The sequence below is a fragment of the Rhinolophus hipposideros genome (assembly GCF_964194185.1).
Source record: "Rhinolophus hipposideros genome assembly, chromosome: 13".
Lineage (NCBI taxonomy): Eukaryota > Metazoa > Chordata > Mammalia > Chiroptera > Rhinolophidae > Rhinolophus > Rhinolophus hipposideros.
Window position 1 is genome coordinate 12,875,002 of NC_138059.1, and position 17,548 is coordinate 12,892,549.

Consider the following 17,548-nt stretch of genomic DNA (forward strand, 5'->3'; position numbering starts at 1 on the left):
CTTTGGAAAGGGGGCTGTCTCTGGTTGGATGTCCACCTGTACAGGTCTCAAGACACCAGGAAACAAGGCCCAGGACATTGGATAGACAGCTACTGTTCTTCCTTCTCCCAACCAGGCTGACGAACGTCCGGTCAGCCCAGGACTGTGGGTACCGGCCGTGGTGGGACAGAGTGGAAAGAGATGTGAAGTTGGAGGAAGCTGGATCCAGGCTCTGCCGTTTCCTCTGTGCCAAGCTCAGCAGACGTCCCCGAGCCTCATTCCCACAGTTCATACCCGACAGGCTGCTGGACGGTCATACATAAGGCAGGAAGATGCTCCAGAAACATCGCTTCTTGAGGAAGGCCAGGTGTCAATTAGGGTCTTGGGTGTAAACGGGCTCACCTATGTGTGTGAGAGTATACATGTCTTCTCCCTTTTTCCCTCTCCCATAAACAAAACTGAACCCTGTCTCTTCCAGTGATTGGCAGAAACTCACGGTTTTAGATAAACCTCAGTATTGAGGAGGATTTCCATCCATCTGGCAATAAGTTTTTATGATTTCCTGTGTAATTTCTTATGGATGTGAACATGCATAATCCTCCAACCATATGCGTGAATAAAGAAAAAAGATGCTGAACAAGTCTTTAAAAAAATTCAAACAAACAAACAAACAAAACCCCCAACCAACCAACCAAACAAAAAACCCCACCACAACAAAAAAAAACCAGATTGCAAGGCCAAAGGGATGACTTGGAGAAAGGGTGACCAAGTCACTTTTTTTTGCAGCTTTTGTAGACCTCCCAGATATCTGTTGTAAGCACCATTGGAGCTGCTGGACTTCAAATCTCCTTTGACCTTTCGCAGGGCAGCGTGGGCAGGACTTGGGCTGTGGGAGTTGGCAGCACTCTCACAGGAAGGCTGGGAAAACCCTGGATGCAGAGGGGGTGGAAGCAGAGGCAGGGGTGGTGTTTCCATCGGGCCCAATTGCCGATCCCCTGGGCAGCAAATTCCAGGTTGCCGGCCACTTCTCAGATGCCTGGTCCCAGCCACCGTTAGTTCTCGTCAGTTCTCCTTGATAAATGTCCCTGAGCAGGGGCTTCCCAGCACACCTTCCTCAAATTGCCTGGTTGATTGTACATCCTGTGAGACCCCTGAGGACATGGTCGGTACCCCTTCTACCCCCTGCCTGCACTGTGTCTGGCCCACTCGGGATACTCAGATGTCCATTAATGAATAAAAAAAGGGAAGAGTGCATGGTGCTGTTAGAGGTGGTTACACGAGGTTGGTGACAAGATTCACATTTCAGGGTTTTTATAAAGAGGATCAGTGATTTTTGACTATGTGGCCTCTTGCTAATCTCCTGGGTTTCTATGTGGAGTCTTACCCGTTGGTCACAGCCATTCTCCAACGCAGAGAACCAACGACCTATGCTAGAGCACCAGGTCTCAGCTTGGGGAGGAAACCGCAAGGTCATTGGGCCATTATTCCAACATTTCTACCAACCAAGTGGATAGAGACGTCCAAGTCCAGTCTCTCCCTGCACTATGCTGAGGACAGGGGACCCACGGCCTCCCGTAGCGGTCTTTTTCTATCTTGGGGGACAACGTGGACTGTTAAAAAGTACTATCTAATACTTTAGCAAATCTGCTTGCCTATTACTTCAACCATTGGGGAAACATGCAACAGTTAGAATTCTTTTCCCATGCGATAGCTTTTTGTTTCTGCTTCTCTTTAATTTTTCCTGTAGGGATTTCCCAAAGTCCTGCGGATTCAGGAGAGAATAACACTGTATTCCATGAGAAAGAAAAACAAGCACTGTGGTAGTGATTCATTCTCTCTCTCAATCATATTTCTGAGTCAAACGGTCTTTTATTAAGCGGGGACTATCAGAGTTGAATTAGAATCGAGATAAGGAAAATACAGTGGCATGGAGAGGGATGAGGCAATTTCCCAGCGGACACGGAAAACTCCATACCATCCCAGACAGTCCCCACACCAGACCTTGGCCAACTCTGGCACATCTGGCCAAAGCTCTTCGGTCAAGAGGAACCCCAACCGAAAAAGGCAGCTTGGAAAGGCAGGAGGCAGACGGCCAAATTCTTGTCCATATGGAGAAGTGTGTGCAGCTTCAGAGTCAGCAGCCAATGAGCAGCAGACGCTAATGCCAGGTCCCTGCTTAGGGGCTTCCACTTATAATATCTCATTTAATCCTGACAACAACAGACAACAACTCTATTAGAAAGTGTTACAGACTAAGGTATGTCCCCCACCTCTGTGTATAAATTGAAGCTTTAATCCTCAATATGCCTATCTGGAGATGGAGACTTTGAGGAGGTAATCAAGGTTAAATGAGGCAGTATGGGTGGGGCCCTAACCTGACAGGATTAGTGTCCTTATAGGAAGAAGAGACACATGCACGGGGAAGAACGGCCATGTGAGGACACAGAGAGAAGGTCTGTAAGCCACGGAGAGAGGTCTCATCAGCAACCAACCCTACTGGCACCCGGATCTTGAACTTTCAGCCTCTAGAACTGTGAGAAAATAGATTTCTGTTGTTTCAGCCACTCAGTCTGTGGTATTTTGTTATGGCAGCCCGAGTTGACGAATATAGTAGGTATTAAGGTTACAGCAACTTACTAATGGAAGAGAACAAAGTAAAATGTATAGGCATGTGGACGCTCTAGAATTTTCCACCATCCATCCTCCATTGCCCACTGGAGCAGAAAAGTCTAACCACCCAGACATTTGCAAGATGACTTTTTCCTTTTGTTTCTTCCTTGCGTATCTCACAGGGTCTCAAACTTTCTCTACAGGATCACACACACAGAATCCTTTATTGGTGAGTTAGAGGAGTTTCAAGGGAAAATTTGATTATCTGTGAGTCCATCTAACACCCCTGCCCTTCTTTCTATGCAGTGTGAAAGACTCATAGCCACAATAGCCACCTTTCAGGTCCCCTGATGTGGTACGTTCCCTCTGGCCTCAGAACCCGTGAGTGGTATTTTTCTGCCTGGAATGTTTGTCCCCTCCTCTCCACCCAGGCAACTCCTACTTAACCTTTTAGATTTTAATTCACCCACTAACTCTTTAGAGAAGCCTTCTTTGACCCCTTCAGTCAGGTTTAATTCCTCTATTCTATACTCTCACAGCACCACGTACCTTTCCTTCCAAATACTTGCCAGTGTAGTAACTGTCCTTTTTTGTTTGATGAAAGATGGATGACAGCTTCATTCCCCTTTAGACTATGGGCCCCATGAGGGCAGGGACAGGCTAGGCACCACTGCCTTCCAGAGTCTGGCCCATGACAGACAGTCCACAAATACTTGATGGATGAATGAGCTAAAGCACTGATCATGAATGTCCCTGAACTTGTCACTTCCTCTCGTCGGGGCCCACATCCTTCCTCTGAAAAATGAGGGGCTTAGGTTTCATGATTCCTAAGTTGCTACAAGCTACCCAAAGCACAGTGAGAATTCTTAGTGTGAAAAGCTCCGGAATTAGGTAAATGGAAGTGATAACAGTTCATGTTCCATTAGGTGTCAGGGTACTGAGGGTTTTGTGCAGTCCCTGAGAAGCCATCACCCAGTAAATATCCAGTGACCAGTCTTCAACAGACCTTTCCCTCGTGCTGCACACACACATGAAAAGCAAACTGTCCCCCCTAACTCCTCGGACTGCTGTCATCTAATGGGGCTAATGAGAGATGAAAAAAAAAAAAGAAAAAAAAAAGAGAAGCAAAAGGATGGAAATACCAGACCCTGGATAATTAAAAGCCAACTGTCTTTGGTAATTCTTAGGTTGGTTCAATAAATTGTTATTGAGCATCTGCTCTGAGTAAGGCAATGGGGATTCAGAGACCAATGGGCTATGGTCCCAGCCTTCAAGGGTCTGTAGAGGGGAGACAGGGAAACAGATAATTACAGTATTTCCTTCAATCCTTCCTCCCTCCCTCCCTCTCTCCCTTCTTTCCATCCATCCATCCATCCAAATATCTGTATTTGGGCAGCTGATCTGAACAGACTGTGGGGACATACATATCCTGGGTCCTAAATTGTAGCCAGGGTGCAACACTTGGCAGCCTTGAATATTTTAAGCAAGCTGAACTATGGAAAATATTTTGTTCTGACAATTCACACATTTCACCTCTTCCCTAATTATCAGGAGATGGGAATAAGCAGACATCAGGAGGCAGCAAAGTAGTGAGTGAATAGTTGTGTATTAGTCTCCATTCCCACACAGAATTAAGAAATGACCATATCCTGTTGGTTTGCTTATGTGGTGTCACTGTTGGAGAGGTGGCGGGCCATGGTGGTTGGGTCAGGCACTGGCCTGACAGACGAGAGGTGGCCTCCAGTCTCCACCAGCTGCTAGCTGAGGAACCCAGGAGAAGTCTCTCTGAGCCTGTTTTGCCTTCTGTGAAAAGGGGGAAAGAGCCATACCTATCTTATAGGATTGTCGTGAAGTTTAAATGACTTAATAGATGTGCTTAGAAAAATGCTGAGCACATGGCATATACAAATGAATAGAAACTCTTCGTAGTAGTAGTGCCGGAATATTCCATCTGGCCAAACATCAAGGCATATGTCTGACAATGTCTTGTTCAAGTACTCTAATTTTTAGGAAAGGAGTGATTTATGTTTCAGCCTCTTACCAGGACAAGTCTCTCAACGGATGGCTCGAGAATTATTTGGACCCGGAAATTGAATCAAGACAACACAATTCAAAGCTTAGGAAAGATTGCTTATCTCTGTGACTAACCCCAGGACCGAGGTGAGCCGGAACTGAGTCAAATGCTGTCATGAGCCTTGCAAAGAAAGTATCAGTCAGAGGAAATGGTCAGGGGAGATGCTTAACTGCTGCCGAGGAAATCCCACCCTAGTGTCAGCTCTCAGCTGCTTACCCAACTTCTCTCTCTCTCATACGTACATCATATCACACCTTTTATGAGGTCAAAACCATGCATTATTTTCAGGATTATTATATGTGTAACAACTGAACTCAACTGCAGCTTCCTAAATAAATATATGTTTAAATATAGGCATTGCTGAATATTTATGAATTTCAAGACACCCATGTGTTTGGCTCATAACAGCTGTGAAGTAATTTGGCGAGTTTATTTTCCTCTAAGTCAAAACGTTCCTTTAAGGAACCTCTGTCCAGGACGTCACCTTTTAGTGCAGACTGCAGCCCCTTCCTCAGTGCAATGGCACCTCCGAAATATCAGGAAGCCCGTTAGGGATATTGGATGTCGCTAGGTATTGAGTAGACCTTAGTGTCTGGTTTAGGAATATTTGCCAGTGCACACTTGTGGCATTTACCATAATTTACCATAAAACGGGGTTCCTGGGTATTCCTGGCTTTTCAGGGACACAGCCAGTTCCTACGTCTCTGAGTTATCAGATGTTAATGCAAAACTCAACTCCAAAACCTCTAGGTATTCCCTCCCCTGCTACTGGGGGGGGGGGTCAACCAGAGAAGGGGCATTTATGTCAGAAATAAAGAGGCAGAGACGACAGTGGGAAGAGTGAGGGGTGATGAAACTGGGGTGCTGGCTGGGGGCATGTGCTAAGTTCTTTGGTTTCTGAGTCTCAGTTTCTGCGTTTATAAATGTATAGATAACTTACCTCTCAGGGTTGCTAAGAGAACTGCATGAGGCCATCTGTTCCCAGAGCTCCCAGCTCAGCCTGTGCTACTCAGGACACTCTGCTCCACCCTTCTATCCTTCCTCCTGTCCTTCCCGAAGCTCCTCTTCATGGTTTTAGCTCTGCTTTCCCCTTCTGTTTCTCTTGGGCCTCTGGTGGAGGCCAGGCACAGTGGCAGCCAGCCCAGGTGGGCATTTTCAGCTGATGGTTGGGAGAGAAGGGATAGGGACAGGTGGCCTCTGGGGAGCTGCCCCCCGCCCCAGACAACCTCCCACTCAGTGATGGTCATCCAGAAGCACCGTGGAACTCACTCTGGGATACAAAGACATAGCATCCTTATACTCCAATGCAGCAAACACAACTGCTTCAGAATAGCTTTTGCCTGCTGTGGGAAACCACTGGGTTTTCTTTCAATTTGCCTCTTTTCATTGTTTACTGAACCTCAAACTCTGGTTGCCTTGTCTATTCCTTCCACTTGAACCACTCTTTTCCTTGTCTGTGGATTTGGGTAACTCCTTCCCTCAGCTAGCTCCTGAGTCAGATGGCCCTTCCTCCAGGAAGCCTTCCCTGATCTCCAACCTGGGTGCCCCTCCTGGATGCTCCCATACACGGCTGTGCATGTCTCCATCATACCCCAGAGCCTGCTGGCTAGGAAAGGGAAGAACAGTTTCCTCTCTCCTTGGCCTGGCTGAGCTCCATGTGAATGAGGACTCTGTAATCGGTCTTCACGATCTCCAGCGCTCACCACAGCTACCGACACACAGTGGATGTTCAGAACGTAGTCGTTGAATGGAACTGAACTCTATCATCTATTCAGTGGTAGGAGGAATAAGTAATCATGGAGACTTATGTCATGTATCTGAAAAGGTCAAGGACAGAAGACAAGGAAAGCTAGGAGCTTTCAGGCAGATTCTGACTAGACCAGAAAAGAAAAAAAACTGCTCCTTCATCTCAGTAAGGGAGACAGGGGCTGGACTGACAGGGTTTTGTAAGAAGCAGGAAAGTGGCCAGAGGGAGGATGAAACTGAGGTAAGCCAGATAAAAGTGGATAGTTGGTGCTATTGGTGACGTCAGTAGCCTTTAGCCCCCTCCTGTCACTAGCCCCCCCCACCCCCACCACTGGACTGCATCTTCACCCACAACCCATTACCACTTCCTCCTGAAAAGCGAGAGGAGAAAGACCTGATGGCTTTCTGACTAAATAGCCGGTGAAGCCAGCTAAAACAAGGTTGCGAGAGGACTTTTTTTTTGCCAGGTGCCTCATTTTATTACCGAATAAATAAATGAATGAGGGACATGGCCAGCCCAAGTTATCCACGTTCATTAATGAAGAGGCATGGTAATGTCCAGGGAATTATCAATCATTCTGGAAGTTCTTATCTTTATTTCATTATTTTGAAAGGTGACCTGGGGGACCTCTTCCATTGCCTTTTAAGTGATCTGTGGAGAAACCAACCTGGGCGGGCTGTAAACCCTGCATCTCCTTCCTGGTTTCAAGCTGTCTGTGGAATATTTCCGCTTTGGCCAAGGTGGACCTTTCTTTCCCTCCTGACTCCTTCTCCCCACCACCCTCCTTCCCTGACCCCCATTTTTAAATTCACCACCAAGCAAGCTGCTGTGCTTTAGGCCTTGATTTGCATGGACCTCTTGTGAAACACACACACCAAGGGCTTGGGTGACACGTCCCATCATGTGGATGACATGGCCATTAGTAACCATGGTAACCTCCCTTCCCCGGCTTCTGTGGCTCCACAGGCCTAAATTTATACCAGAGTCTCCCAGATATGAAGGGGTTCTGAGGATCCAATCAGTGCAGCTAGGAGCAGGGTCATTTAATGGGACACATAGTGCACCTTCCATTAGCCACGACGAGGCAAACATCCAAACCTTTCAGGTTAATAGAAACAACCCCAAATCTCTAACCAGTAAACTTGGATACTTACTCTTACAAAACTCCAAAAAGAAAAGGATTGAAAAAAAAGAAAAAGGGAAAAACACATCCTTTTTATGTTTGTTTCTTACAGCACCAAACATAAAACAGGCGGAGGATGTTCTATTACAACTCCGACTAGACTTTAGCCTGGACAGGCCCTAAAGAGGCCACAGGAAGCACTGCTGTCACCCATCAACACAGCCTTTCCAATAAGAGCATGAAATCTACCAGCCCCCCACCCCCATTTTTCTTCCTTTTTTAAAAAAAGAACCCATCGTCTTTGTCAACATCTGTGTATCCTACAAACTATATGGACTCTGGAAACATAAAGAAAGACACCCAGCATCCTCCCCTAGTTACCGGTGGGGGGGGGGGCAGCAAACAGGTGGAATTACCTGTCTAGGCCTGGCCAGCCTCGGCAGGGACGCTGTCGGAGTCTGAGTCGGCCAGCTCGGCTGTGCCTTCGGGGGCAGTCTGACTCCAGCTGTCCGACCTGTCTGAGATGGCGTCCTCCTCTCCGACTGTCACCTCCACCCAATCCACAACGCCGGACTCCTCATTTTCATCACTGCCCTGGCCATCCCGGCTGTTGCCCTCTGACCTGTCTGAGGTGACCTCTGAGGGCTTTGCAGCTGGCAAACTGTCTTTTGCTTGCTCGCTGCCCACTTTTACCCTGGGTACCACCTTCTCCGAATCCTCTTCACAGAGCTTTTTGGGGTCCTTGTAATATTGCTGACCCACCGCACTCCCGTTCTTTGGGCTCTCGGGGACAGTGGCTTTAGCTGCTTTCCTGGATGCGATGTCATAGCCGTGATCCTCCGCTACATGCTGTTGCTGGTACTGCTCCATCCACTTCAAGGTCCCAGTTTTTAGCAAGCATCTGTTCTCCTTAAACCAACGCACAATTTCAGTTCGGACCAGGCCGGTCTTGGCTGCCAACTGGTCATACTCCTGGGGGGTAGGCCACTGGGTCCTTGCAAACGTGCTTCTCAGGAGATGAACCTGCTCTTGACTTTTTGTAATGGCTGGTGAAGGGCTGGGCAGAGTACTGACCAGCTGGGCACTGGAGAGCTGGTCAAGTCGAGACAGAGCACCATTGGGGGCCACCACGTCTTGGCCTCTTTTGCCAGACCCCATGGAATCCAAGACTGCTTGTTCCATGCTGTCCCGGAGCTTCCGCCTCTCCGAGAACCAGGAGTCGATCTCCCTCCTGCTCAGCTTGGTCTCCACCCTTAGCCGATCCAGTTCTGCTTGGGTAGGAAAAGAGCTTTTCAAGAAGCTGTCTTCCAGGAGTTTAACCTGACCTTGTGTTTTCTCCTTGAACTTCTGTGGGGCAAAGTCTGGGTACGCATGGTACGTGCGACCGTGTCGGGAGGCTGCGATGGCCAGCTGGTCTTTGGCAAGGGATTCGCTGGTGATGTGGACGATGCCCCTTTGACAGCGGTACCGGTGGTCACTGAACCACTTTTTGATCTCACTCCTGGCCAGGCCGGTCACCTCGATGAGTCGGTAGACCTCGGCATCGTCAGGGAACTGGCTCTGGAGAAAGCTTGCCTTGAGATGTGCTATCTGCTCCTTTGTCTTCTTGCGGTCGCTGGATGGGGTCAGCGAAGGGTTGGCCACTTTGGGTGGGGGCTCTGGCACCTGAATGACGTGTGGACGCTTGGGCTCAGGGGCAGCTTGGGGAGTGACTAACGGTCTCTTCTGGCCGTGGTTGGTCACTCCGGCCATGGCAAGTGTGATGGGGGAGCAAGAGACAGTTGTCGACCCGCTCGTCACCTGAGTCAGCACCAGGCTGGTCTGGCCGAGGATTTGGCACGGTAGAGCCGTCTGGAGGATGGGCTGCGACATCTTTGTGGGGGCCAGCTGGGCGGGCAGCACAGTGATCGTCGGGGAGACCGTCTGGATGGTACCATTAAACATCTTCTTCCGGGCTTCCTCCACTTCCTCGGGGGACCAGCTGATGCCATGCTTCAAGCGCTGGGTGGCAAACCAGATTCTGATGTGCTCTTCTGGGTGTTTGGAAGCAGCTGTCAGCCAGGACAACTCCGCTTGGGTTGGGTAAGGGAACTTGTTGAAGGAGTTGATCATGGTGGCGTTCGTGTCCAGGGCAGAGTTGTATTTGGTAGTATTCAGTGGGACGGGGACCTTGGGGACAAGGTTGATATTTGGTGGGAGCTGGACTGAAGGCATGACGTGCCCTAACTCCTGGAACAGCTCCACACCTCCGAGTCTTGAGAGGATCTCAGCTGCGTCCGTTACCAGGCGGGCAGTCCCTTCCATGTGGTTCTCGGGGGCGGCCTCTTCAGGCTTCTTGGGCACCTTCTTGGCATCAGTTTTCGGTTTCCCCGTCTTCATGATGGGAGTTTTACTCACTGAGATCCCAGGGTCACTGTCACCACCTCCAGGGCCACTGGTGGTGATGGATACGATGTGGTTGGTGACTTCGATGGACTGCTCTAAGACGGTCTGATTATTGCGCTTGATTAACTTCAGCTTGAAGTTGGTCTCCCCGGGATGGAACTTGGAGTTGTGGTCAGACAACGAGTCGTACTTTTTGGTTGTGAAGTTACATTCGGCACACACGTACAGGGGGTTGAGAATGACATTGGGGTGCTGCGTGTCCACGTGCTCCGTGAACTCGTTCAGGTTTTGCGTGGAGTAGGGGCAGTATTTGCACTCATAACCACCTTGGAGCTTTTTGGATGGGTTCTCCCCTGTAGATTTCACCTCTATCACTTCATTTTCTTTGGAAGAGTTTTCAGGTTCCGCTGCCCAACTGTCCTTGGCCATTTCAGGCTGTGGCGTGCTGATCCCTTTTTCTTTGGCCCTGTCTCCTTCCTCGGGCACATCTTGTTCTAGCACTTGTGATGTCCGAACCATGCACGGGGTCGTAGATTTTCGTTTGCTTGCCATGGTGCTTGTCTCTGTGCAATGGCTTATTTTGGAGAGGGCAGGGCACGTAGGAAAGGGGCAGTGAAATTTTTGGAACAAATAAGGTCAAAGAAAGGCTTTTGGCTTTATCCCCCCTCCAATGGCTTTGGCTTCCTTTCAGTACTGAAATCTGGTGTTTGAGTTTCCAGTGTGATCTCAGCACAGAAAATTGTAATTGCTCCAATGGCTAAATACAACTGGCAGCATCATATCTGTAGGACAAGAACAAAGAAAGGGTCAGTGTTTCTTCGACAGGCGAAAGAACTAAAACTAGCATTTCTTTCTGAGTTGCACCCATGACACACCCAAGGGGCACCCAAAGCAAACACCTAGGAGAGCACAGATGGTGTGAGAGTGGGTGCACGTACAAATGAAAGATCATGTTCTTCTCCTCTTCCCTTCTCTGGGAAGGACAGTGGGAATGGGCCCAAAATATGCAAACAAGGATGTAGGTCACGAGTTCACGTTTAGAGACAAATGGACCCAGAAAGCAACAAAGGTAGTGGGATCCTCTGAAGCGGTTGGTGAACGTTGCACATGAAATGTGGCTGGGCTGGCAAGGTGCTTTAATTGACGGTAAATCAGAAGCAAGATGTTTACCTGGGGCTGGCAAGTGGCCTTTATTAACATATGGGCATTAGAAAATAGATAGTATGCACTTTGATCCTGTATCATAAACGTACAGGTAACCCCCGTATAACACGGTTGTTAGGGTCCTTAAAAAATGCCATGTTATACGAAACCCGTGTTATACAAAACAAAGAACTAGTACAAAAAAGGGGGTTAGGTTCCAAAAATTAAAAAAAAACATACTATTATATTTTTAAAATTAAGTGACATATCTTTATTAAAGCAATTTTCACCAAAAGTATAACATATTACTATGTATTAAATAATGTTTTCTTCATCATCATTGCTAAGCTTTTATTACATTCCGTGTTGTTCGGGGATTTCCCTAATTTCAAATGAGGTATGTTTTGCTCTTAAAAGGCTCTTCTTGCACTCTGTGTTGTTCGGGGATGTCTCTAATTCTCAAACCGTGTTAGAGTGAAGCTGTGTTCTAGGATGCCGTATGATACGAGGGTTTCCCCCAGTTTTCGAACACTGTTAGAACAAAACCGTGTTATAGAAGTGCCATGTTATACAGGGGTTACCTGTATAACATTTTCACTATAGAAAATGTTATTTTCACTATAGAATAAATGATTTTCACTATAGAAAATCCAGAAAATGCATTTAAGTACAAAGGAGAAAAAAATCATCCCAAATATTGTAATTCTTTCATTTCCCTTGAAAAGTTCCCGATTTTTATAAATATGGAGCAAAATAATGATTTAAACATGACTGTCTGATGCTACATTGTAGCGATATACCATACATAATACATTTAGCTATTCAACTTTTGTTGGACACTTATTTTCAATTTTTGGCTTTTCTTAACAAAATTGCAATCGACACCCTGAATCTTTATTTCTGAGAAGTACCTGTGGATGAATGCTTAGAAATAGAAGCACTGGGTCAAACAGTGTCAACATTTTAAGTTCTCTTGGCTCATATGGCCAAGGTTTTGCACCAATTGGCCTTTCCCCGGCAAGGAATGACAGTGCCCAACTTACCACTCAACCTACATCAACTATTACCATGAAAAAGCTGATAAGATAGGTTAAAATTCTATTAATATGCTTTTGTGCTTTTTCTTGATTGCTAATAAGGTGGAATGGTTTTCAAAGACTTACTTGCCTTTTGTATTCTTCCTTTGTGAATTGTCTCTTTATGCGATTTTTATATTGTGATTCTCAGTGGTTTTATTATTAATTTGTGAGAGTTCTCTATACATTAAGAATAGCAGTACTTTATTGGTTGTAAAATTTTCCCAGTCCATCATTTACGTGTTAGTTTTTCATATAGTGCTTTTCATGTTTTACACATCAAATTTTAATTTTTAGGTAGCAAATTTATCAATCTTTTCTGCTTGCGGCTTCTTTCATTGTGATTTTATGTATAGAAAGTGATTCCCTGCATTGATAGCAGAGACACACTATTTTGTAATGTAAAAATAATAAAGCTTAGAATGATTTAGCTTTATTTTTTACATTTAACTCATCTGGAATTGATCGTGGGTTCAGCTGTAACACACAACTCGAACCATTTTTCTTGAAAGTTACCAGTGATCTCAGTTTGCATGTATTGTGTTATCTTTCCTCTTCTCAGTTATTTGTGACACCATCTTTGTTATACATTCAAGTTTTAGATATTCTAGGGCATTTCTGGATTATCTATTCCATGTTTCCTACTGAGCTATTGAGTCTCACACTTACGCCTAAATTCTTCCCCCCTGTAGATTAGATTTTTTTCATATCTGGAGATATTAAGGGAGTTCTCCCTTGTTACTCTTCTTTTGCAAAACAGTTCTGGGTTATTTTGATCACCTATTCACATAAATCAGTTCTCGTAAAGCAGAATCATCTGCAAAATCTAGAATTTTGATTGAGATTGCATTAAACAAATATTAATTGGGGAGTATAGGAATAATTGGCTTATTATTAGGAGGTAGGATATGTGAACAGAACCCAACCCGGAGAATGGATGGGCTATGCATCTAAATGCATAGGCCGATGTGGAGCGGGCCTTGCATTTTGTGGCTAAAGGAGGAGGGAAGTGTGTTTTGGAACACGGAGAGCTGACATCTGGGGAGAGGGGAATGGAAGAGATGGAATATCACCTCCTGCTCCTTCCACTGGCTTGGTTTCAGGTCCCTTTGATGAGAGTGCTCAAGGGCAGAAGTGAAGACTTAGTTTCGTGAGCTACTACTCTGTGGGACTCTGAGCCCACACCCATCTCCTTAGGGGCTCAGGTGACAAACTTGAGCAGGACTCAGGAGAGGGGTATTCCTTGCCTTGTGAACTCAGAACTCACTCGAAGGCTGGAGCCCTGGCATTTTCATACTAGGCAACTTCATCTGTAGTGGGTAAGGGTCCCTCAGGGCACTGGTGAGGACAGGACACGGGCACAGTTAGAGCAGACTGGCACATGTCTTTTTGCTGACCACTCTCAAGTGACATCTTCAGCTCCCAGGCCCCCACTGAACATTAGATTCTTGATTCCCGCCCCCCCCCCCACATGCCTCACTCCCTCCAGAATTCTTTGACTCCAACAATGCTTCCACCATTGCTCACTTGGGCTAAAAACCGCTCTGCCTCACCCCACACAGTCAACCCATCAGCAATCCTGTTAACTCTGTCTTCAAAAGAAATCTAGTACCATACCACTTCTCACCACTGCCACCTCTCCCTGCCCTGTTTAAGGCGCCCTCACGTCCCACCTGGAAGCCTAGAGAAGCCACTCGTGGGTCTCCTGCTTCATTCCTCTCCAGAGCAGCAGAGGGATGTTTGAAGATAGGAATCAGTTTACGTCACCTCTGTGCACGCCAAAGGCCTGTCGGCTTCCCACCAGAGTGAACTCCAGCCTTTACTGTAGCCTGCAAACCCCGTACGTCCTGGCCTATGCTTCCCTCTCCTCTTTGCGCACCGTACACTGGCTGCTGGAATGGGTGTCCCACTTCCATTACAGATGCCAGAACATCCCATCCCTAGAACCCCTCAGTTCTCAGGGCTCCATTTAAAAGATCCTCCCACAGACCACCTTAGGGATACTGTGGATGCCTGATCATGGCATTGTACACCAGAAGCTAAACATTAATGAATGCCAACTATAATTTTACATATATAATGTGATGGCTCGGTGTGAGGTCGGAGGGATAGTGGATGGGGGGAGTGGGGTTCACAGTGTGAGGGATATAAATGATGAACGTCTAAGTATTACCTTGTCTTGTACACCTGAAACTAATAAAATAAAATTAAAAAAAAAAAAAAGATCCTCCCACAGAGAAGCCTTTCCTGACCACCACCCCATCTAAAATAATGCCCGCCTCAGGCTCTCTCGTTCCTTACTCTGCTTTGCTTTCTTCATAGCACTTGCCAACATCGAACATTTATTTATATATTTTTGTGGTTGAAGGAAGGAGGAGAGAGTATTTACCTACTGGTTGGTTGTTTGTGTCCCTCTCTACAACTGTGTTCGCAATATGGCAGCCACCAGTCACATGTGGCTCTTAAATTTAAACTAATTTAAAAAATGCCGTTCCTTAGTCACACTAGCCACATTTCAGGTGCTCGATAACCACACGGGGCTGGTGGCTATTGTATCAAACAGCGCAGGACATTTCTATCATTGAGGGACATTCTACTGGACAGTACTGCTCTAGAATGTAAACTCCAGAAAGGCAGAAACATCTCACTATGGTTTCCCCAGAGCCTGAAACAGCACCTGGCCCTCAGTATGCTTCCCACAAACATAAGGTGAATAATTAAATTAACTGTAACCGATACAGAGTGATCAGATATAGAAATATTTCTTGTGGGTGCTCAGTAATGTGTGTGTATGTGCACGTGTGTATGTGCCTGTGTACATATGTGTGTGCGTGTGTGTGTGTGCGCGTGTGCGTGTGTGTGTGTGTATTGGGACTTGTATGAGTGGAGGAACTCTGTAAAGGAAAGCAGGTCCTAAGTTCCACAGTGGGTATTATTGACACAGCAGAACGTAGCTAAATTTGCACCCATTAGTCCAGAGGCTTGGGCATTTGAATTACAATTTTGTTTTGAAGAGAGAGAGCAAAAGGAAACTTCTCTTTTGCAGAACAAAGAAATGGGGCAGGAATGGGTGTGGAGGAGAAGAGATCTTTCTTACAGAAACTCCCCACATCTAGAATTATTTAAATCTGTTGACAAGTGAGGCGGAGGAACGAGCCACATTGTGGGGAAACATCCTAAAAGCTTCCCAATGTTCCAAAAACTGTGGTTCAGAATAACCAGTATCTTCTAAAACTTAATTGACAACCCAGAATCCCAACCATAGCAGATTAAAAGGAAGGAAAGATGAAGGAAGGAAAGAGAGAAAAGGGGGAGGGCTGTGAAAATGCTGAGCCTTTGAAGAATTCATCTCTGGGCGGCCCACTGGGGGTGCTGCAAGAACCCTTGCCCATGGGAGACTAATCCTGGGGCAACCGGGGGTGAGTGTCTGTGAACAGCAGCAAGCTGGTGTCTGTCTTTTTGAAAGTCTGTAAGCCACCAATGAGGTCAGGACCAGTGAGGCCTGGTAATTGCCGGCATGAAGGCTGCCGTGTTTCTGGCAAAGTCTGCAGGTTCAGGTATACACTGGCTAAAGTTGGCAAAAACAAAAAACAAACAAAAAAACCTGAATGAACGAATGAATAAAATGCATGTTAAAACACCAACACAGTCCCTTCTACGCTGTGGTGAGTACCCCAACAGACCAGCTCTGCATTGGGGTCTTACCCTGGGCCAGCTTCCCCGTGGGTCTGAACAGGGCGCAGACACGTTCTGTGCCCACCTGCAAACACACCACGTAAAGGATTTCAACATGTGCAGTTTTGGGGGCCGGGGAGGGGGCAGAATTCAGCCCATAACAGCCGGGCAGGGCAGTGCCATCTGAATGCCCCTCGATGGCACAAAAACGATTTGTTCATGCAGTCAACAACAAATACTGACCAAGCACACATCACTGCTAGTCTCGGTTCTAGGCGCCGAGGATGCAGGAGTGAACAGACAGGAATCTGCTCTCGGGGAGCTTGCATTCACGAGAATAAACAGGCAGGACGCCCGATGATTGACAGATACTCTATGGAGAAAAGCCAAGCAGCAGAGGATGAGGGGGGTGCGCAGTGGGCAACGGTGATTTTAAGCAGGGAGGTCAGGGACTCCATGAAAAGGGGTCAGTGGAGCCTCTGGATGCTGCTTAGACAAGAAGGAGAAAGAGCTTATGAAACACCGAGGCGCTGTGCTTCATTTTGTAGGATGGGGAGGGAGAAGGATGCCTAAATGCTTCACAGGGGAGATAATGTTCCTCTTAGGAACAAAATGGCCATGACCGTGATCAACTGAAATTCTCCATACTTTGTTGATGAATCCTCACAACAACCCTGCAAAGCAGTTGTTAGTAGCTTCAACTTACGGAAGAGAGAACCCAGGCCAGGGAGGAGAAGTGCCTTGCCCAGGGTCACGTGGCTAGTTTGTGGCAGAGCTGGCATTTGAACAAAGTCCATCCACGCTGCGCTTGGGCTCTTGGCACACAGCACATGGCCTTTCCCGGTTAAGCAGGGCTCCAAAGGTGAGGTAGGCTTCTGCCTTGTAGAGAGAAAGGAAGAGCAGGCAGAGGAGACAGCAAGAGCAAGCAACTGTCTGAGGAATGACAAGGACAGAGGTTACAAGGCAGGGCGTGAGGGTGGAGCCGGCAGGAGGCTGACAAGTGAAGATAGTTAAGGGCCTTGAATGCCATGCTGAGTTAGGATTTCATTCTGCTGGCAACGGAGTGTCAAAGTCTTCCAAGCAGGGTCACGGAAGCAGCAGCGTCTCAGAGATGTTTGGGGGTGGGGAGGGTAGGAAGAGAAGGCACATCGATGAAGGTAAGAACCCCCAAGCAGATGAACCATAATCTTCACTAACCCCAAGTGAAACAGTCAGGGCTCCGGCTGCTAAGAGACACTCTCCTCTCCAGCCTCCAAGTTTGTCCTTGAAGCAGACATTGCGGATTCTTCACTTGTCACCTGGAACTTCCTTGCATTCAGCTTGGACTTTCTTCCTCACCAAGGTATGGCTGGATGCTTTGGGTTTAAATGTGGCAAAACTGTCCTTTCACCATTTTCCCAATAACAATGACAGCTAACGTTCCCTGAAGGCTTAGTGTATGCCTTCAAGTCTCAGTGTTTCACTTCTCAAAAAACCCTATGTAGCTACTGAGGCTCAGAGAGGTTAAGGAGCTTGGTTAGGGTCACACAGCCTGGAGCCACCATAGGGCTGGGATACAAGGTTTTTGTGCAAACTGCCTGGGGATCTTGTTCAAACTCGGATTCTGATTCTGCAAGACTGAATTTCCAACAAGCTCCCAGGTGAGAATGGTGCTGTAAAGGTGGCCCACGCACGGAGTAGCAAGGCTTTATACGCCTCCCTAAGTAAGCACTTCCCGCTGTCATGCCCTTGGTCGC

General features: G+C 47.1%; 1 protein-coding gene across 1 annotated transcript in view; it reads right to left on the minus strand.

The window, feature by feature from the left end:
* ZHX2 (zinc fingers and homeoboxes 2) overlaps positions 1-17,548 on the minus strand; it is a 144,210-nt gene that overhangs the window by 3,840 nt on the left and 122,822 nt on the right. The window contains exon 3 of the mRNA XM_081070161.1: positions 7,950-10,700. Within this exon, the coding sequence (XP_080926287.1) occupies positions 7,954-10,470 (2,517 nt within the window). The 5' untranslated portion in view covers positions 10,471-10,700 and the 3' untranslated portion in view covers positions 7,950-7,953. The remainder of the gene's footprint in view (positions 1-7,949; positions 10,701-17,548) is intronic.